General features: G+C 43.2%; 1 protein-coding gene across 2 annotated transcripts in view; it reads right to left on the reverse strand.

The window, feature by feature from the left end:
• Window positions 1-8,267: 8,267 nt before the first annotated feature.
• SYNPR (synaptoporin) overlaps window positions 8,268-22,303 on the reverse strand; it is a 210,110-nt gene continuing 196,074 nt past the window's right edge. For both annotated transcript variants that reach the window (XM_073569782.1, XM_073569783.1), the window contains 2 exons: window positions 19,409-19,600; window positions 8,268-10,957 (listed from right to left, as the gene is read on the reverse strand). In XM_073569782.1, coding sequence (XP_073425883.1) covers window positions 10,652-10,957; window positions 19,409-19,600 — 498 coding nt within the window. In that variant the 3' untranslated portion in view covers window positions 8,268-10,651. The remainder of the gene's footprint in view (window positions 10,958-19,408; window positions 19,601-22,303) is intronic.

The raw sequence follows: 22,303 nt of genomic DNA on the forward strand, positions 1-22,303 counted from the left end.
ATGATATCTCAAAAAAGGGGTGACAGATTCCCTTTAAGTGCCACGTTACCACGCGGTTTACCATGTACAAAGCCAAATAATCAAATGTGCAACCAGCATTATATTCCAGACACATGTTAATAACGTTTCCAAATGCACATTTTGGTAAAATAAGGAGGCGCTAGGACTTATCACTAGCAACATTTAACCCTTAATGCGGACATTTTCAGTGATTACCTTGTACAATAAATTATGCACCATATCAGTGGTCCAAAGCTATAAAAGGACAATTTCAGAATGAGGAAACATGACAATATTGATGTAAATGTAGTCAATTTGGAGTATGTGATGAATGGATAAAAAGGGATACCACCAATCTCCTTCGTATCTGTAGAAGTATAGGAAGGGTGCTCACTAAGTCTGACCCTATTATTCCCTCTCTAAATGACCCCTACCTCACGCGGAGGTTGGCACCCTAGAAACCTGCGCAATTGGCGCCCCCACTCGTCGACGGCTCTCCCTAGGTTAGATAACCCTATAAAAATCTCACTACAAGAAGGAAGAAAAGGAGAGAATTTCATTAAGTCCTTTTGGGTGTGTGGTTTGTAGGGAAAAAATCCACTAGGTCTCTCTCTGGAGGATACATTTGTCCCAATCACCTCCTCTTTGATTTTGAGGGATCTTCTCTATACCCATGAAACTGACAGCCTTTACATCCCCCTTATGAGTTTGATTAATGTGGTTGGCCACTGGTGTGTCACGTTTCTTGATTATTTCCCTGTGATGTTCTCCTACCCTGACCCTAAGCTCTCTCTTGGTTTTGCCGACGTATTTCAGGCCACATATGCAGGTGATCTTATAAACAACTCCTATTCATCTGCAGTTGATGAACTGACAGACTGGGTAGGTTCTCCCTGTAACGTTGCTCTGAAATTCCCTGCTTTGTTGTACGGAAGTACAATACTTGCAGCTGCCACACCTATAGCAGCCTTTTGGTTGTGCGCCTAGCCATGTAGAGCCATGTGAAATTTTCTGGGTAAAATGGCTGCGGACAAGCCTATCCTTGAAGGAACGGCCCCTTCTGTAGGTGATTTGTGGATTTTTTGAAATCACACCAGGGAGGTCCTGATCCATGCATAAAATTGGCCAGTGTCGATCCATGATAGCTCTCAGGTCATTGGCCCCATTAGAAAATCTGGTGATGAATCTGATGGTATTATCCTCAGTGTTTTTTGAGTTTGGCCTAAGTAATTCTTTTCTCTCCTTAGCCACAGTTGACTTATAGGCCCCCCTAAGAATATCATCTAAAAGTTTGGGCACCCCTGGTCAAAATTACTGTTATTGTGAACCTCTTAAGAAAGTTGAAGATGAAATGATCTCTAAAAGGCCTAAAGTTAAAGATGACACATTGCCTTTGTATTTTAGGGAAAAAAATATTTTCATCTTTTACATTTTTTAAAATGACAAAAAGGAAAATTGGCCAATTCAAATGTTTGGGCACACTGCATGGTTAGCACTTAGTAGCACCCCCTTTTGAAAGTATCACAGCTTGTAAATGCTTTTTGTAGCCAGACAAGAGTCTTCTAATTCTTGTTTGAGGGATTTTCATCCAGTCTTCCTTGGAAAATTCTTCCAGTTCTGTGAGAGTCTGGGGTCGTCTTGTATCCTCTACTATTTTTAGGTCTAATCACAGATTTTCAATGATGTGCAGATCAGGGGACTGTGAGGGCCACTGTAAAATCTTCAGCTTACGCCTACTGTGAATTTTGATGTGTGTTTAGGATCATTCTGCATTTGTAGAAGCCATCCTCGTCCTCTTTTCAACTTAAGCTTTTCTACAGATGGTGTTATGTTTGCATCAAGAATTTGTTGAAATTTCATTGAATCCATTCTTCCCTCTACCCGTGAAATGTTCCCTTTGCTATTGGTAGCAACTCAACCCCAAAGCGTGATTGATCCACCCCCATGCTTAATGGTTGGCGAGATGTTCTTCTGAAATTCTATGCTTTTTTTCTCCTTGCAAACTTTTGATTATTGTGGCTAAAAAGTTCTATTTCAAACTCATCAGTCCCCAGGACTTGTTTCCAAAATGCATCAGGCTTGTTTAGATGTTCTTTTTCTTACTTCTGATGAATTTTATGGTGCGAATGCAGGAAAGGTTTTCTTCTGATGACTCTTCCATGAAGGCCATATTAGTTCAAGTGTCTGAACACTAGAATAATGTACCACAACTTCAGAGTCTGCAAAATCTTTCTGAAGGTCTTTTGCAGTCAAGCAGGGGTTCTGATTTGCTTATCTAGCAATCCAATGAGCAGCTCTCACTGAAGTTTTGGTCTTCCAGACCTTATCTTGACCTCCACTGTTCCTGGTAACTGCCATTTCTTAATTACATTTCGAACTGAGGAAAGGGCAACTTGAAAACACTTTGTCATCTTCTTATATGCTTCTCCTGCTTTGTGGGCCTCCACCATTTTCATTTTCAGAGCGCTAGGCAGCTGCTTTGTTGAACCAATGGCTGCTGTTTTTTGGCACAAAGTTAGAGGAGGCTGGGTTTTATAAAGTTTTGAAATTTGCATCACCTGGCCTTTCCTAATGATGATAGTGAACAATCCTTAACCCTGACATTCTAATTAAGGTCTGAAACCTTGATCAAAGTTATCTGAGCTGTGACAAAGTCACTGGTAAAGTGCTGGAGGGGAGATACTGTACATTTCACTGAGGCTATTAGCTTCATTGATTTGAAACCCAGATTTTTGCTTCAGCACAATATGTGTTGAGAGGGGTTAATCAGCCATTTTAAGGGCTGGGTTTTTGTGGTCATCCATAGAGAGGGTGGGAGGTTGTCCACCTTATTTCCAACTAAGGTTGTGGTCTGGGGTTTCAGTAGAGGGCCTTCTGAGGCATTCAGTGTTCAATGTGTCTGGAGAGGCCAACTCCAGAGAGGTGTTCGTTTTGAACTAACCTGAACCGTGTGTTGTTAACCCTGAGTGGGTAGATCCCCGCAGCCGCAAGGACTGTGCTTTGTGTTACCATTTTGTTTTGTTTTTCCTGTTTTATTCCCAAAGGGCCGTGTTTATTTTTTACTTCACCGTGATTTAGGCCGCATGTTTAATAATCCAGTGAAGAGCTTAAAGAGACAGTATTCCATTGTCTACTTTCGTTTACAGCTGAGTGAGCCGATCTACCACAAAGCACACAAATCTTCAAGGGTGCCCAAACTTTTGCATTTGCACATTTTTCTTTTTGCAATTTTTAAAATGTAAACGATGAAAAATTTTTTTTTTCTTTGTGTGCCTAAAATACAAAGGAAATGTGTCATCTTTAACTTTAGGCCTTTTAGAGATCAATTCATCTTCAACCTGTTTAACTGTTCACAATAACATTAAATTTGACCAGGGGTGCCCAAACTTTTACATGCCACTGTATTATAACACCTCCAATGTCTTCCACCGCTGGTCTTATGCGTCGTCATAGTTCTATTGTTATTACGTTGGTCATTAATTTGGTCAACAGCATGTCCTCAATTGGGAATTGCTTACTCTGTGTCACTTAACTTTCTTTTACTCTTTAACTTACCTTTGAAATAGTATTTGTTAATAATACCTCTGCATCCAACCAATCAATTTATTAGGAAGTGCTTCAGTGATGTCACTGGCGACAGGATGCATTTTTGGAATACTAGATGAAGACCAATGAATGGATTCTAGTGACTGTGTGTGTGTGCGTGTGTGAGTCAGTCTGCAGGACCAAAGGCCACCAATGTGTTGGAAATCCAAGAGATTGTGCATCTTAAAGGGAAGCTATCATCAAAAATTGAACTCATTGTTTACATCAGGTTTTTGTGTTAATATATATATTTTTAAATATTTTTGGCAATATTAGTCTTCTTCCATATCACAATCTATATTGTAAGTAAAAATTAAAAATCTTGCAATTTTCACACTGGCCACTGGGGCTTATTTAGACTGAAACTTCCTGTTGATTCAGGAAGTTAACATGTACATTACCAGCAATGAATAAACTCAGACCCTATGTTTTGTATTAAAGGGGTTGAACAGGTTTACGGTACAAGTCTGCAGTCATGCTATGTGACTGCAGACTTGTGAATCCTCCAAGTCTGCGCATTGCGCACTGCAAGGATTCTTTAGTGACGGCACCAAAAGTGGTGACTTTCGTGACTGTAAGTATGCGATTTGCATAAATGTGGTCACAAGCCGACTATACGTGCACGGCCTCTCTCAAAATACCTGTAGGGTGAGCAAGGCCAGACACGTCTAGTCAGAATGTGGCTGGAAGTATGCAAATTGCATACAAGCAGCCACATGACTTCCTGCTCCCAGCATCAACACCGAATACCTCATAGCATGCAGTGCGCGTGCTGGTTGGATTCACAAGTCTACAGTCACATAGAGTGACTGAAGATTTGTACTCCAAGGATGCACTGCCCTTTTAAAGCATCAAATGAGCATGTGCATATGTGAGGAGGCCAGGGTGGTAGACGTGGCGAGGTGCTGTTGCATTCCCACAACCTGGCACCCCACAAAGGAAATATAAAGTAGAACACTCACTTTAGATTCTAGGGTTCCTTCTGCGTCAGCTATCCTCCGGCTACAGATTCCTGAATCTCACAAATGTCCCCAAAGTCTATGTCCATGCTTAACAGTTCAACTTTACTTAGCAACAGACTTCTTGACATGGATAGAGCACAGTTCTCATGCAATGACATTCCTGGAGTTTTCCCTGTTTTTCCTGCAATCTCTGCCTCGTTCAGGCAATCTATGCCTCACTGGACAATCCCTGTCCCGTCTGACAATCTCTGTCCTTCCCGGCAATCTCTGCCTTGCTAGATAATCTCTGTCCCATCTGACAATCTCTGTCTTTCCTGGCAATCTCTGCCTTGTTGGATAGTCTCTGTCCCATCTGCGGCGTCAGTGCCTTTAGGTCCACCAGCTTCCTCCCATTCACCTTATCCAGTTTCAATAGGAAACGGTAGAAGGCTCTTCATCAGAGCTCCGCCTAATATGGACCGTAGGCCTCGGATCCTCTTTGGAAAGGTTACCATTTAAGATGGTGACCACTTGCATGCCACACAGCCTGGGGTCCCTTCTTGCCTCAGCAACTTCATCTCCACAGCTATCTGACTGCTCTCACTGCTGCATCACTACTTCTTGCCCTGGGCATGGCCGCCTGGGCTCTGCTCACTAACCAGGAAGTCCCGCCATCACTATATCCCACTGTCCTGTACTACACCCATCTGTGACTCCTCCCAGCCTGGAAAACCCCTTATGCTAACTATGCTTGTGCTCCTCTATCTCTAATTTGCTCACACTATTCTATGCACACTATTGTCCTATGCTATTCCTAATCCTATACACAACACATGTCAAGTACATACACATTACAGCAACATTACATGAGTACACTAACAATCAGAAACACTATGGAACTGCACACATTCAATATGAATACTGTTCAAAGAGGGGGTAGGCATATGACGGCCTCTGTCACCTCCTTACACATATTTCATTGTGAACAGAGGGGAAGAAGGTGGATCTGTGACATCTATTGTGATTGCTGGATCTTGTATTATCAGCTGTGTACAGAGGTGCTACCTTTCTCTATAATTCTGCCTCTGTTGATAACGAGCCTGCTGAAAACTCTTACTGAAAAGGATAGGAAGTATGAGTATAAAAAAGCATCAGAGGTCAGTGTGAAAATTGTAAAAATACTTACCGTATATACTCGTGTATAAGCCGAGATTTTCAGCACATTTTTTGTGCTGAAAATGCACCCTCAGATTATACACGAGTCATTGTCCCAGAAAGCCGGCAGGGCAGGGGAAGCTGCGGAGCAGCGGGTCACAGAGGCAGGAGCCGGCGGCTGTGGCTAAAGCCTGTGCCGCTGCTAAAGAGAAATGAATATTCATTTCTCTTATAGCGCGCACAGTGACAGCTGCAACCACAGCCACCAAATTCCAGAAGACATCCTACTCACCCTCCAGCGTGCCCTCACAGCATCTAATTGGTGCCTGCTTCCAGCAGCTCTTCCTGTGCTGAGCAATCACATGGCACCGCTCATTAAGGTAATGAATATGCGCACGTCTCCACTACCATGGGTGTGGAGGGAATATTCATTACCTTAATGAGCAGTGCCACCTAATCACTCAGCACAGGAAGAGATGCTGGAAGCCGGAACGAGGTGCTGCGAGGGACGCTGGAGAGTGAGTAGGATGTTTTGTTTTTTTTGTAATAGGAAGCATGTACAGTGGGGAAAAAAAGTATTTAGTCAGTCAGCAATAGTGCAAGTTCCACCACTTAAAAAGATGAGAGGCGTCTGTAATTTACATCATAGGTAGACCTCAACTATGGGAGACAAACTGAGAAAAAAAAATCCAGAAAATCACATTGTCTGTTTTGTTTTCATTTTATTTGCATATTATGGTGGAAAATAAGTATTTGGTCAGAAACAAAATTTCATCTCAATACTTTGTGATATATCCTTTGTTGGCAATGACAGAGGTCAAACGTTTTCTGTAAGTCTTCACAAGGTTGCCACACACTGTTGTTGGTATGTTGGCCCATTCCTCCATGCAGATCTCCTCTAGAGCAGTGATGTTTTTGGCTTTTCGCTTGGCAACACGGACTTTCAACTCCCTCCAAAGGTTTTCTATAGGGTTGAGATCTGGAGACTGGCTAGGCCACTCCAGGACCTTGAAATGCTTCTTACGAAGCCACTCCTTCATTGCCCTGGCGGTGTGCTTTGGATCATTGTCATGTTGAAAGACCCAGCCACGTTTCATCTTCAATGCCCTTGCTGATGGAAGGAGGTTTGCACTCAAAATCTCACGATACATGGCCCCATTCATTCTTTCATGTACCCGGATCAGTCGTCCTGGCCCCTTTGCAGAGAAACAGCCCCAAAGCATGATGTTTCCACCACCATGCTTTACAGTAGGTATGGTGTTTGATGGATGCAACTCAGTATTCTTTTTCCTCCAAACACGACAAGTTGTGTTTCTACCAAACAGTTCCATTTTGGTTTCATCAGACCATAGGACATTCTCCCAAAACTCCTCTGGATCATCCAAATGCTCTCTAGCAAACTTCAGACGGGCCCGGACATGTACAGGCTTAAGCAGTGGGACACGTCTGGCACTGCAGGATCTGAGTCCATGGTGGCGTAGTGTGTTACTTATGGTAGGCCTTGTTCCCAGCTCTCTGCAGTTCATTCACTAGGTCCCCCCGCGTGGTTCTGGGATTTTTGCTCACCGTTCTTGTGATCATTCTGACCCCACGGGGTGGGATTTTGCGTGGAGCACCAGATCGAGGGAGATTATCAGTGGTCTTGTATGTCTTCCATTTTCTAATTATTGCTCCCACAGTTGATTTCTTCACTCCAAGCTGGTTGGCTATTGCAGATTCAGTCTTCCCAGCCTGGTGCAGGGCTACAATTTTGTTTCTGGTGTCCTTTGACAGCTCTTTGGTCTTCACCATAGTGGAGTTTGGACTGTTTGAGGGTGTGCACAGGTGTCTTTTTATACTGATAACAAGTTTAAACAGGTGCCATTACTACAGGTAATGAGTGGAGGAAAGAGGAGACTCTTAAAGAAGAAGTTACAGGTCTGTGAGAGCCAGAAATCTTGATTGCTTGTTTCTGACCAAATACTTATTTTCCACCATAATATGCAAATAAAATGAAAAAAAAACAGACAATGTGATTTTCTGGATTTTTTTTTCTCAGTTTGTCTCCCATAGTTGAGGTCTACGTATGATGTAAATTACAGACGCCTCTCATCTTTTTAAGTGGTGGAACTTGCACTATTGCTGACTGACTAAATACTTTTTTTCCCCACTGTATATAAGGATGGGAGGGGGTGAGCCACACATACCAGGACAGCTACAGGGGGAGCAATGCATACCAGGACAGGAAGAGGAGAGCCACACATACCAGGACAGCGACAGGAAGAGCCACGCATACCAGCACAGGATGAGGGGATCCAGGCGTACCAGGACAGCGACCGGGGTAGCCATGCATACCAGGACAGGACGGGGGGAGCCTCACATACCAGGACAGGACGGGGGAGCCATGCATACCAGGACAGGATGGGGGGGAGCCACGCTTACACTCAAGTATATACGGTATATTGCTTTTTTAAAGAAACCCAATTTGAAAAAAAAAAGTTAATATGTGTAACACAACAATCTAATTTATACAACTAGTCATTAGATTCAACAACTTCTCAATCAAAATGCAAAAATATACGAGAAAGAAACAAAACTAATCAAAACTTTGATGCATTTTACGCAACAACTTTATTTGAGCCAAAATGCAATTACAATAGAGATTGTCCACGTAGATCCATACATCGTTTACATAGGTGTATAGTAATAACTACATCATTTGTGCTTGTGGTCTGCCAAGAGTACAGCCAGGAGGACGACAAATCAATACACTATTTAGTAGATTACAACCACTAGAATACTTTTGGTAAATGTTATAAACTAGTTCAGTCGGTACGTCCTTAACGCCTAAAATTCATGAATATAGATACATGTATTATAAAATAACATAAACCCCCGTACACCGGCCACCTACAGCCGGCGAGCCTTAATCAATGGACAATATTAAAAAAATGGATTGTTCACAAAAATACATCAGGGACCGTAGAAATTCCCCCAGATAGGTGTCTTGATTTTCTATATATAACAAGATCAGTCACATCAATATCCGATTCTGAATATCAGCAATTACAATGTATTGTATAGATGAAATTAAAAATGATAAAGAAGGTTCTTACTATGATCAACTATAGTCAAAGATTGAAGAGTATGACGTAGGGTGGCAGCACATACATTCATCTCCCAGTATTACGCCAGGACTGCTATAACACTCACTGCTCTATAATACTGTATAATATTAATAACACTGTGATATATTGGACTATTATATCTTTTAAATGGTACTTTTACCCTCTTTTTTAATGCTCAGAATAGCGTAGGGAGCTTTGGCAGGGTTCATAATAGTGAGAAGGATAGCAATTGCAACAAGGAGAATAGGACCTCCATACCGACGCGTTTCATAGCTTCAAGGTATTCAAAGGGATCGGTACAATCCCGCCTCCTTTGTTTCTCTCATTGTTGCCCTTGCTACCCAAGCACAAGTCAATAAGTCACTGATGAGGAAGGTGTTACAATTTTCCAAGGACAGAGGTAGGGGCGATGATTTACGTGGTTGCCCTATCCCCTTGTCTAAAGGTGTCCGTATGTCAAAGAGCAAAATCAGACAAACCTGACAATTTCAAAGGGACCGTCCAACCATTTCATGCCTATGTTGTTCTCATGACTCTCCCTTGAAAATTGACGTTAGGGGGTGAAAAAAAGGATCGAGTATATTGATGTTAACTTGTCTGATCCTTTGTTTTCATGCCTCCATAAGGGGTGTCCAGCAGCCGCTTAGTCTCCTCGTTTAAGACACATGCACTCTTGGTCAAAGGGAGAAAAGTTGGAAAGAGCAGCTGTTGGATGAACGATTGTGCATGGGTTTGCAGAGATAGGGAGGACTGGCCAAGTATTCGGCTAACAAGCGTAAGAGCACCTTTAATACACTGAAAAAGGCAGAGTAGTATGTTGGCACCTGAATTAGCGCCAAGGATCTGAAAAACATGACCCACCAGCTCTCCACCCCAAACGACTCACACGAGTGAGTTAACACCGCCATGAATTCTCTCCAATATATATTATTGGAAATATTGTCTTAGCCCAAAAAATGTGCACATCTCGGATTCAGCAACCTAGCACATCCTAATTCTATTCCCTGTAGAGTGAATTACGCCTTAGATTGGAAGCAAAAAACACAGTAACGTGGTCCTCATCTCATACTCGCATACAAAGAAGGTCACAACTACTCTACATGTGTTGAAGATGTCAGTACAAGCTACTGATATATTGGTAACGGTACAAGACGTCACTTCCCCCCTAAAAAAGAAATCATATGAACATTAAAATAAATTATTTCATGGTCAGGTATAGACTTTTATTCGGAACCCCATGTGCAGAAAGCTGATGGTTAGAATATGGAGTCCTCTTCATGTAAGAGGTTCCCTTAGCATTGTCCTTGGAACACAATAGGTTGGAGGACGTTGAAGGGGTCAAGTGATGATGGAACCCAAAAACAACAACGAGGAATTAACGTTTGCACATTGTTACCATAACGTATGGCTACATACAGTACAGCATATATACCTCATGTCACTCTAGGTTATATATTACAAGAATACGTGTTCAAACCATAGGATCATGCCCGAAACTATGCATAAAACAGAAAAGTAACAGCAAACGAATGTATGTCGCGAAAGATGTAGCATGCAGGGTTCGGGTTGAACGATACCATTCTTAGCACAGTGAAATTTAGCAATTTTTGCCACATATTAAAACATCCAAGTTTACAAAATGTGCTTACAGATATACACACAAACACAGTAATTTTATACACTAGAGATCTTCACCAGTTCCTAAATGTATCAGGATAGCACGATCCACCATCTGTGTTTCCTTCAACTCTAGAAGAAACTGTTCGACCGTCTCTCAGACATACACCAAATCATTCCTAATGAAAGCATATCTTCTCAAGCTGTCTGTGTTCATTGGGGTGGAACATGTTTTTCTCCATTCTGTTAAATCTGATTGGCAAAAGATGTTGGGCCTGTTTGGTTGTATCGAGCCTGGTTATAGTTTTGCTGGCCAATTCCACCTGGTTGTCCGAAGTTGGGTTGTTGTCCAAATCCTGCTTGTTGTTGGTTATAAGGTGGAGTTGGTCCATAGGTATCTTGGTTGTATCCACCTTGGTTTAGTGACTGACTACCAGACTGTTTTTCCATTGATTCTTGAGGATATCTTTGTCCCGAAGCATGCCAGCCCGTCTCCTTGAAGACAAACCAGATGTTTCCAGCCCACAGAATGAAGTTTAGAAAGCCAAAAACCTAGAGGAAAAAAGCAGAAAATGTGTTCTTAATGAGTCTCAATAATGAATGAAGACACTATATGGAAAGCTGTCACTGACACTGTTATTTGAATTGGAAAATAAGGGGTTTAGCAGGCTATACAGTAATTGGACTAGCTTTTCTGACCTCCTATTCTACATCCATAGGCATTAATATGGAGACCGTCACACTGCAGGTATACTCTTCAGGGAAGATTTTATACAATATTTTGGACGTGCCTGTGGGAAGATTTGCCTCTTTGTCCAGAAGAGCATTTGTGAGGTCAGACACTGATATTGGTGGAGAGACCGCGCTCACAATCTCCATTTTAGTTCATACCAAAGGTATTGGATAGGACTGATGTCTAGGCTCTGTGCAACCGGTCATGTTCTTCCACAACAAATTGCCTCAAGTATGTCTTTATGGAATTTGTGAGTAGAGAAAATTGGAAAAAAAGAGCACAATAGGGTTTTAACCAATAAAAAATGAGATGTGAAGGGAGAGAATCCACTCACCTAGCATGGTTGCTACAAAACAATGGGTATCTCGCATCTTAACAGGACTTGAAAGGACCAAACTGGATGAAGACAATGTGACAGAGGTGCCAGTCACGCGATGCTAACGATGAATTCACAGTATATCCAACAGGATATATTGAATGGTTTATTAAATAAGTTTACAGAGTCAGCGCATTTTGAGGCCACGCAGGACCTCTTCATCAGGACAGAAACCTACGAGGACCTACCGCCCTCACATTGTCTCTATGGAATTTGTGCAACAGGCACAGTCAAAGGGAACAGAAAAGAGTCTTCCCTAAGCTATTCCCACAAAGTTGGAAGCTACAATGGTCTAAAATGCATGCATGCTGGTGCATATAACTTTCCCTTCACTTGAACTAAGGGACAAGGCCGACCCCTGAAAAATAAGCCCATAACAATATGTCACCTCCACCACCTTCACCAATTTCCAAGACTGACACCATGGTTTTCAAATTTCACATGCAAACCTTGACTGTTTCCTACCACCTACAATTCAAAATAATTTCTGAAGTCCGCATTTTTCTCATTTCATGAATCAATGAAAATGTCAGTACATGTCATCTTCAGCTCCCATCTAGATTAGGGCAGTGTCCTTCCCTGTGGCCTCCGATCTAGCACTCTTGCAACCTCCAATCCCTCTTCAATTGCCCAACCAATCCCCCTCTCCTTTCTGTCATTCACTTCCCTGAGTTTGGTTACCCATCGCTTATATAACTCAGCTAAAAATACTTACAATGACTTAAAAGGCCATACCTAATTTATCCCTTTTATACATATTGGCCTAATCTCCTGATACCTCCCCAGACAATCTCTGATCTTTAGAAGATCCCCTGCTCTGTTCTCCTCCAGTCTGCTCTTCACACAACTGTCTTCAAGATTCCTCGAGTACTTTGGAACTTGCTACTCCCACCTCGACTCTCTCCCACCCTCAAAACCATCAGTTGCAACCTAAAACCCCCCTTCTTTAGGAAAGCCGACAACTTACCTGTCAATAACTGAGATGCCACATACAGGTTGTAGCTTAAACTTGTTTGACTCTTGGCTAAGATTCAGCGTGTCCTTGCCCTGGAATGCACGGTCTGTGTGTAACAAACTGACTTACATTCACGATCTTTTTCTCTCTAATTCCCTTAACCTTCTGGCTATTACAGAAACCTGGATCCAGCATTCAGACACCACCGCTGCTGCCGCTCTCTCGTTTGGTGGGCTGAAATTTTCACATACCCCCAGACCTGAGAACAGACAGGGTGGAGGTGTTGGTTTGCTCCTTTCATCACAATGTGCTTTCCAGGTCATCCCCCCGGTTCCCTCACTTACATTTCCTTCCTTTGAAGTCCACGCCGTCAGACTCTTTAAGCCTTTCTCCTTACGAGTGGCGGTTGTTTATCGCCCTCCAGGCTCCTCCCGCCAGTTTCTAGACCACTTCACCACCTGGCTTACTCACTTTCTATCCTGTGACATACCCACCCTCATCATGGGAGACTTTAACATCCCCATCAATGATCCGCTCTCCCAGTCTGCCTCTCATCTTCTTTCTCTAACTTCTTCATTCGGCCTCTCACAGTTTACTAATTCTCCTACACAAGAGGACGGGAATACTCTGGACCTGGTTTTCTCCCGTCCTGGCTCGCTGCACGACTTTACTAACTCGCCTCTCCCGCTCTCGGACCACAACCTTCTTTCCTTCTCTGTCAAGAATTGTCTCCTCACCCGGGACACCCCCACTTACCACACTTATCGGAATACACGTACCATTAATACCCAACAGCTTAGGGACAATCTCCACACATCTTTAGCCCCCATCTCCACCCTCTCCTGTCCAGACATAGCATTGTCACACTTCAATAATACACTGAAGAATGCCCTAGATGAAGCAGCACCTTCTATACGCAGAAAGACCCGACACAGACAACGGCAGCCCTGGCACACAACGCAAACACGCTTTCTTCAGCGCTGCTCGAGGTGTGCAGAGCGGCAGTGGAGAAAATCTCTCTTAGCAGAAGACTTCATCCACTATAAGTTCATGCTCAAAACCTATAACTCTGCCCTTCATCTGGCCAAACAATCCTACTTCACCACCCTCATCACCTCACTATCCAACAACCCAAGACGACTTTTTGAAACCTTAAACTCCCTCCTGAAACCTAAAGTACAGGCCCCCATCACCAACATCAGCGGTGAGGATCTGGCCACTTATTTCCTAGAAAAAATCAACCACATACATCAGGATATCTCAGCCCTATCTCCTCAGTGCCTGGATCCCCTTCCCTGCCGCACCTAAAGCTCACTAGACATCTTTGAGCCTGTTTCAGAAAAAGAAGTTTCCAAGCTCCTCGCTTCTGCTCGGCCTACAACCTGCAACAGTGACCCTATTCCTTCACAGCTCCTGCAGTCTCTCTCACCAGTGGTCACCACTCACCTGACTAAAATATTTAACCTCTCTCTTTCTTCAGGTATATTTCCCTCCTCATTTAAACATGCCATCATAACCCCTTTACTTAAAAAGCCATCCCTGGACCAGAACTGCACTGCTAACTACAGACCTGTCTCTAACCTTCCCTTCATCTCTAAACTCCTGGAACGCCTGGTCCACTCCCGTCTAATCCGCTATCTCTCGGATAACTCTCTTCTCGACCCCTTACAATCTGGTTTCCGCTCTTTACACTCTACTGAAACTGCCCTCACTAAAGTCTCTAATGATTTAATAACAGCTAAATCGAAAGGTCATTGCTCCCTGCTGATTCTCCTGGATCTCTCTGCCGCATTTGACACTGTGGATCACCAGCTCCTCCTCACTATGCTCCGCTCTATAGGCCTCAAGGACACAGCCCTCTCCTGGTTCTCCTCCTACCTCTCTGACCGCTCCTTCACTGTATCTTTTTCCGGCTCCTCTTCCTCTTCTCGTCCCCTTACCATCGGGGTCCCGCAGGGCTCAGTCCTAGGCCCCCTCCTCTTCTCTTTATACACTGCCCCTATTGGACAAACAATCAGCAGATTTGGGTTCCAGTATCATCTCTATGCTGATGACATCCAATTATACACTTCTTCCCCTGACATCACCCCTACCCTAATTCAAAATACCAAGGATTGTCTGTCTGCTGTCTCTAGCATCATGTCCTCCCTCTATCTGAAACTAAATCTCTCTAAAACTGAACTTCTTGTGTTTCTCCCCTCTACTAACCTCACTCTACCTAACATCGAAATAACCCTGGAGGGTTCAACTATAACTCCCAAGCAGCATGCCCGCTGTCTTGGGGTCATATTCGACACTGAACTTTCCTTTACTCCGTACATCCGATCACTCAGTCGCTCTTGTCACCTGCATCTTAAAAACATCTCCAGAATCCGACCTTTTCTCACCTTTGAAACTGCTAAGACTCTTACAATTTCTCTTATTCATTCTCGTCTGGACTACTGCAACTCTCTTCTGATCGGTCTCCCTCTTACCAAACTTTCTCCTCTCCAATCCATCTTGAATGCGGCAGCCAGGGTCATATTTCTGTCCAGCCGCTTCACCGATGCCTCCATCTTGTGCCAGTCATTACACTGGCTACCTATTCGCTACAGGGTCCAGTATAAACTCATCTCTCTCACCCACAAAGCTCTCCACTGTTCTGCACCGCCTTATATCTCCTCTCTCGTCTCTGTCTATCGCCCTACACGTGCCCTCCGTTCTACAAATGACCTAAGACTAACATCCCCCATAATCCGAACCTCGCACCTCCGTCTCCAAGACTTCTCTCGTGCTGCTCCAGCTCTCTGGAATGCACTTCCCCAGACGATCAGACTGATACCTAGCCCTGACCTATTCAAGCGCGCTTTGAAAACCCATCTCTTCAAACAAGCCTACCACATCAACTACTCAGCAAGCTAACTTTGCCCTGTTCCCTCCTTCCAAATATTATTCTGAATCTGCACCCTACTATTCATCTGTCTCCACACCCTTCATGCACATGATAACTGCACTTGATACTTGTCTATTGCACTTAAACACACGGGCTGATGACCGGATCATGCAGCTTTATATGAAAATCCCTATTATAATTGCCAGACATGAATTAACAAGCATTTCTCACCTACTGTGTCCCCCCATTTCCTTGTAGATTGTAAGCTTGCGAGCAGGGACCTCACTCCTAATGTCACTGTTTGAATTGTCTTAACTTGTATTGAATTTATTGTCTGTACATGTCCCCGCTTAATTGTAAAGTGCTGCGGAATATGTTGGCGCTATATAAATAAAAATTGTTATTATTATTATTATTATTATTATTATCTAAATACCCAGGGTAAATAGACTGTCTTTGGGTCTCCCTCCCAGGGCCGTGGGGTACTCGGTACCGGGCCGGTGTCAGGGGAATGTGTCACAGCAGCGGTGACCCGGTCCGTGGCCCTGGGTGCCCAAGTAATGGGGGATGATGTGAATGGTGGAATGTAGTTAATGGAATAGTTTGTGACACCACCTGTGGTGTTCGGCAAGTAGGATGTTAGGCCGACGCTGCGTGCAGATCCTCTGGGGCTGGTGGTGTGTTGCAGCCTAGATGGTGTATTTCCCCACAGGTGAAGCTGTAGCCCCAGGGCAGCGTGGATGGAATAGAAGAGGAGAGGTGCAGGCGGTGTGGAGAATGGTACCCAGCTATAGCGGTGCTGAATGTGTTAGCGCACAAATGAATGGAGGACACCGGGGCTTGTAGTTCCAAAGCTTTACTCACAGTCCGTTGTACGCACACACAGGTGCCTGCCTCCAGGCCGTGTCCTCCGGGTCAGAGACTCAATCAACCTCCGGGCAAGTCAGGATTCTCCCCTCCAACACTCCTCCAACATGTACCTTTCTGAACGACTCCTCTATAGCGCCTTAAAGTGTGAAGATCTCCTAGTACTGAGTTACACTGGAGTTCCTCCTGTCAGATGTTCCCAAGAACTCTACTTGTACGGCAGACAGCTGTAGCCTGCTTCGGGGACTCCCTTCTCCTGAGTCCCGGCTCTCTATCCAATTGCTGTTGTGCCCCAATTCTTAGATGGAAGTAGTGCATTTACAGCCAACTACTCCACCGTGTCTGCTGCAGAACCATAAGTGTCCATACAACCTTGGGGACCGGGCCCCAACCTTGCGCTGAGAACCTATAGGCAGGGTTCCTCTTCTAACCCACGTCCTCTCTGTTCTCTCTACTCCTTCGTTCCGTACTTGTCTTTCTTTCTTATGGAAGCTTAGATTTCAGTTCTACGTCTTTCTCCTTCTTTTCCTTTCCCGTGCCAGCTGGCTCAGATCACTGAGGCAGCTGCAGCACTCCTTCCTCCATCCCTACTTCCAGGGATCCTCACTCCTGTCTGAGTGACTTCCTACCCGACTGATCTTCTGTCAGACTGACCTGTCCTCTTACACTTTCCCACTCTTTTATGTATCTTAACTCCACCCACCTCCCAGCACATCCAGTGTTCCAAGCAGGGAACCACCAAAGGTGCTCTGCTACCCTCTGAGCAAGGAGCCGCAATGTGGTTGTGCAGAACCACCCTGTTGTGTGGGGTGCGAGTGTTGGAGCGTGGAAAGGAGTTCCCAACTTACCCGGATGATGGGGGGGTACCACACCTTAGGAGAAGGTGCAATACCTCTGTGGCGACTGAGCCTCAGGGGCGCCACATCTTATTGGTAGATCGAGTCACCCTGTGATAATGCACGTGCCCAGCCAGCCTGCCAACTATGCACTGGTATATGGGAACCTTGTGTCATATTGGTCTCGATTTCTCAGGACTGTCGATCCTGAAAGATTTGGAGATGATTCAGACTAAAATGGGGGCAGATTTTATGTAAATCTTATCTACGAGAGGGTCCCTTTCTTTAATGGCATTCTTTAATGAGAGTAGGACAGGGGGTAAGTATGCCATTGACTTATCTGTGATTTGGGAGTATATAGGTAAAATAACACATGAAATAACGCACTATATGATCAATGCCAATTTGTGATTGTTTATGGATTACATATAGTTTCCGGAGTTCTAGGGTTGTTGACTTGTTTGGGTAGCTTCATACACAATGGTGCTTGATTTTTGGATGTCCTCAGAAATCTCCTTGGTTCCTGCCATGAAACGCTCCTACAAATGTGTTTTGAAAATCAGCCTTTGATAGCTCCTTGTTCTTTAAATAAAACAGGTTGCCCACTCCCACCTGATTGTCATCCCATTGATGAAAAACACCAGATTCTAATTTCATCTTCAAATTATCTACTATTCCCAAAAGTTCACAGATCTGTGATATTGGCTCATTTTCCTCAATTGAAAAAAGGACTAAAAAAGTTTTATATTTTTTTACTAATTTAATTGATTCGGTTATCTCTATCTACTTTTAGGAGTTGTGTTAAAATCTGATATAGTTTTAGTTACATTTTTTGCAGAATTATTGAACATTCTGATGAGTTCACCAATTTTAAAGAACCCATGTAGGTGAAAGAATAAGGCCTGATCCTTTTTCTTTTGCTGTATTTAGGAACTTTGTGAAATTCAGAAAGCCTTGATAATGGCACCTTGACTCCTCATCTCGACGAGATAATGCTTCGTCTGTTATTTTTCCTCATTGCCAATAACTGTTAGAAGAGTGGACTTGACTCCAAATTTTAGGCGTCTGGAGCGTAAAAAGACTTACCGTATATCATTGTGGCATGGAGTCAGATTGGCACCGGCATGGAATGGCTCATAAAATCTAAAACCTGGCAGGACCTTATTTTGTTGAGTAAAATCTAATGTGCGGCCCTATACTAATGACCCTACAGATGTATATGAAGGATTATTGTCACTTTTGCTGGCACCGTTTCATCTCTCCAAGATATTGCCCCAATATAATGCAGCATTTATCGGCTTGGTGGCTTCCCGCGGTGACGACGCGCAGTGTCACCTTTCAAGTTAAAATTGAATTTGGTGATAAATGAAGATGTGAGTGACTTTCTCATATATTATTCATCCCCCTGGTACATCTGTCACACGAGTGGCATTTATATTCAAATTATTGAATGTCGCAAGAAAATGTAATCTTAAATGCTTTGTAGATTAAATTTCAAGTCTGTATGTGTTCTGGGGGGGGATTGTAATTAGGTAACCTTGACATTGTGTGATTTATCGCACCTTAGACAATCTCCTCTCTCAGCTTGGGAGGACAACTTCCACATTTTCCGATGAAATAAGGCATCAAAGCTTTCATTTTTGTCCAATAGGACGCTCTCCTGGTGCACAGAGTCAGAGCTCTTGGAGGCGGCCAACCGGAATTGCAGTGAATGGTCTTTTAGAGGGTTGGTCCTCCAAAAGCGAATTTATCGGCTCTCCTGACATGTCTGATTCATATAACATGACAAATTCCGGAGCATCATTTCTTTTCATTCTCCAGTGTTCTATTCCTCTGTTATTACTCCTAGAAATCTATGAATAATTTGAGAATTTTGAAAATTGTGAGCTCTCAATTGGAGGGCGTGTCCCTACACACCCTTGCGTGGGCCAATCAGAGCTGCCAGTTTCAGACTTTAGAGGGACACACCCCTTCACACTCAGTTATTGATTGTCATTTTATGGCAGCTTTTCTGGTGTGCATTGCGTTTATGCTTCGTTTTCTGGTGTGCATTGCGTTTATGCTTCGTTTTCTGGTGTGCATTGCGTTTGTGCCTCGTTTTCTGGTGTGGATTGTGTTTATGCTTCGTCTACAGTACATGTTTAGAAAAGTTTTTAAAAAATGGGGGCCTTGTTCACCTCAAAAGCAGGTGAAGTTTTTCATAATGAGGAGCTTTTGGACTGTAAGGATCCCATATACTGTTCTTGCACAGGGGTCCTTTTCCACTGGTCCTGGGGTCTCTTGGAGAATTTCTACATTAATGGGTTTCAGATAGGAAGCCCGCAGCATCCTTCCCAGTCCGTCCATCATGTACGAACAACTTACCACTGATGAATTCAGACTTGACATGACAGGACTACGCAGAGCCATACACTTGTTGGAGGGCTGTTTACAAGCCGAAATCAGTAACAGAACTTCATCGGGGTCTGTCGCCACCTTAACATCGGAAAGTCCTTTAGCCCAGGCAGACGAGCTGACGAGCCACATGAATGAGAAAACCACAGTAACAATGAAATCCTGGGGAAAACATAAAAAAACCATTACACACAATCAAAATGATAAAATTTTTTTTACAGTATCAATGGCTACTATATATCGCTTAAAATCCTAATGATTTATCATAGATTTCCAACGTGTCTGCACACAAAGTTTTTTTTGGAGCCATTTGGAAACATTTTGGAAGACTTGAAACATTGCTCAAAAAAACACTTGAAAGACTTGATTTCTTCCGTAAAATCCCTTTGCTGACCATATGTTCAGTCTTTTGGGAGCTTTTTTTTTTCTGCTTCACGTTTTGTAAAAAGCTGGGAGGGAGAAAAAAGTGCACGCCGTTCCTTTGAAGAAGATTAGAATAGATAGAATCTGCTCCAAACTAGTCAACGTCTAAACAAAATGCTGCAAAACAAAAAATCACTGCAAAAAGAGTTTGAAAAACTCTTCAAAGCTGATTGAGAAAATTAAAACATATCCAAAAACTCCCCAAAGAAGGAATGTTTCCTGAAGCAGATTCCAACAACAAAAAACAACTAAAAATAAGACTGTGTGCACAGTGCCTGAACAGATTGCCGTATTGCAATTGATAGGTTGGATTAAGAACAAAACAACAACAAAAAACCTTTTCACACACACTATTAGGGCATTCTCAGGTTATATGGATCCTCATCTTGTGACTTGAGCGCAGAGCTGTTATAAAAAGCGTTTATCATTCTGGTAGACTTTTCTTATATTTCAGATAAGCCATTGATTTGAGTAATTTCTCGTGCTGGAACTACAGGGAAATTAAACAATTAAACTGATTTACATCCTGTATTATACCCCAGAGCCGCATTCACTATTCTGCTGGTGCAGTCACTGTGCACATACATTACTGATCCTGAGTTACATCATGTATTATACTCCAGAGCTGCACTCACTGTTCTGCTGGTGCAGTCACGGTGTACGTACATTACATTACTGATCCTGAGTTACATCCTGTATTATACTCCAGAGCTGCACTCACTATTCTGCTGGTGCAGTCACTGTGTACATACATTACATTACTGATCCTGAGTTACATCCTGTATTATACCCCAGAGCTGCACTCACTATTCTGCTGGTGCAGTCACTGTGCACATACATTACTGATCCTGAATTACATCCTGTATTATACTCCAGAGCTGCACTCACTATTCTGCTGGTGCAGTCACTGTGTACATACGTTACAGGATGTAACTCAGGATCAGTAATGTAACGTATGTACACAGTGACTGCACCAGCAGAATAGTGAGTGCAGCTCTGGAGTATAATACAGGATGTAACTCAGGATCAGTAATGTATTATACCCCAGAGCTGCACTCACTATTCTGCTGGTGCAGTCACTGTGTACATACATTACATTACTGATCCTGAGTTACATCCTGTATTATACTCCAGAGCTGCACTCACTATTCTGCTTGTGCAGTCACTGTGTACATATATTACGTTACTGATCCTGAGTTATCTCCTGTATTATACTCCAGAGCTGCAATCACTATTCTGCTGGTGGTGTCACTGTGTACATACATTACATTACTGATCCTGAGTTACATCCTGCATTATACTCCAGAGCTGCACTCACTATTCTGCTGGTGGAGTCACTGTGTACATACATTACATTACAGATCCTGAGTTACATGCTGCATTATACTCCAGAGCTGCACTCACTATTCTGCTGGTGCAGTCACTGTGTACATACATTACATTACAGATCCTGAGTTACATCCTGTATTATACCCCAGAGCTGCACTCACTATTCTGCTGGTGCAGTCATTGTGTACATACATTACATTACTGATCCTGAGTTACATCCTGTATTATACTCCAGACCTGCACTCACTATTCTGCTGGTGTAGTCACTGTGTACATACATTACATTACTGATCCTGAGTTACATCCTGTATTATACTCCAGAGCTGCACTCACTATTCTGCTGGTGCAGTCACTGTGTACATACATTACATTACTGATCCTGAGTTACATCCTGTATTATACCCCAGAGCTGCACTCACTATTCTGCTGGTGTAGTCACTGTGTACATACATTACATTACTGATCCTGAGTTACATCCTGTATTATACCCCAGAGCTGCACTCACTATTCTGCTGGTGCAGTCACTGCTTACATACATTACATTACTGATCCTGTCACTGTGTACATACATTACTGATCCTGTACTTATCCCGTGTTACATCCTGTATCATACCCCAGAGCTGCACTTACTATTCTGCTGGTCTTCCTTGGAAACATCACACTTGTTTTCAGATACATTCCTTTACATGTTATTTTGGGGAATCCTATAATGCAGGGGGATATGAGATTACCGTTTGCCTCTTGCTGTAAAGACTCTAATTGCCTACCCCAGATAGCTGTCAGTTGTGCCTGCTCTGTGTAGACGGAGTTGCAGGACTGCATGTGGATTTCAGCTCTGAAGCCTGTGAAATTGTGCATAATGGTTTGGAGTATAAATACTACTATCTGTAACATACAGGTGCATCTCACAAAATTACAATATCATCAAAAAGTTAATTTTTTTCAGTTCATCAATACAAAAAGTGAAACTCATATATTAATTAGATAGCGTCATTACAGAGTGATCTATTTCACGTGTTTATTTCTGTTAGGCCGGGATCACACATGCGAGGAACTCGGACGAGTCTCGCATGTTAATACCCGGCACTCGGATCGGAGTGTGCGGCCGCATGT

Source organism: Dendrobates tinctorius, unplaced genomic scaffold (assembly GCF_039654945.1).
Source record: "Dendrobates tinctorius isolate UK_male_01 unplaced genomic scaffold, ASM3965494v1 ptg000027l, whole genome shotgun sequence".
NCBI lineage: Eukaryota > Metazoa > Chordata > Amphibia > Anura > Dendrobatidae > Dendrobates > Dendrobates tinctorius.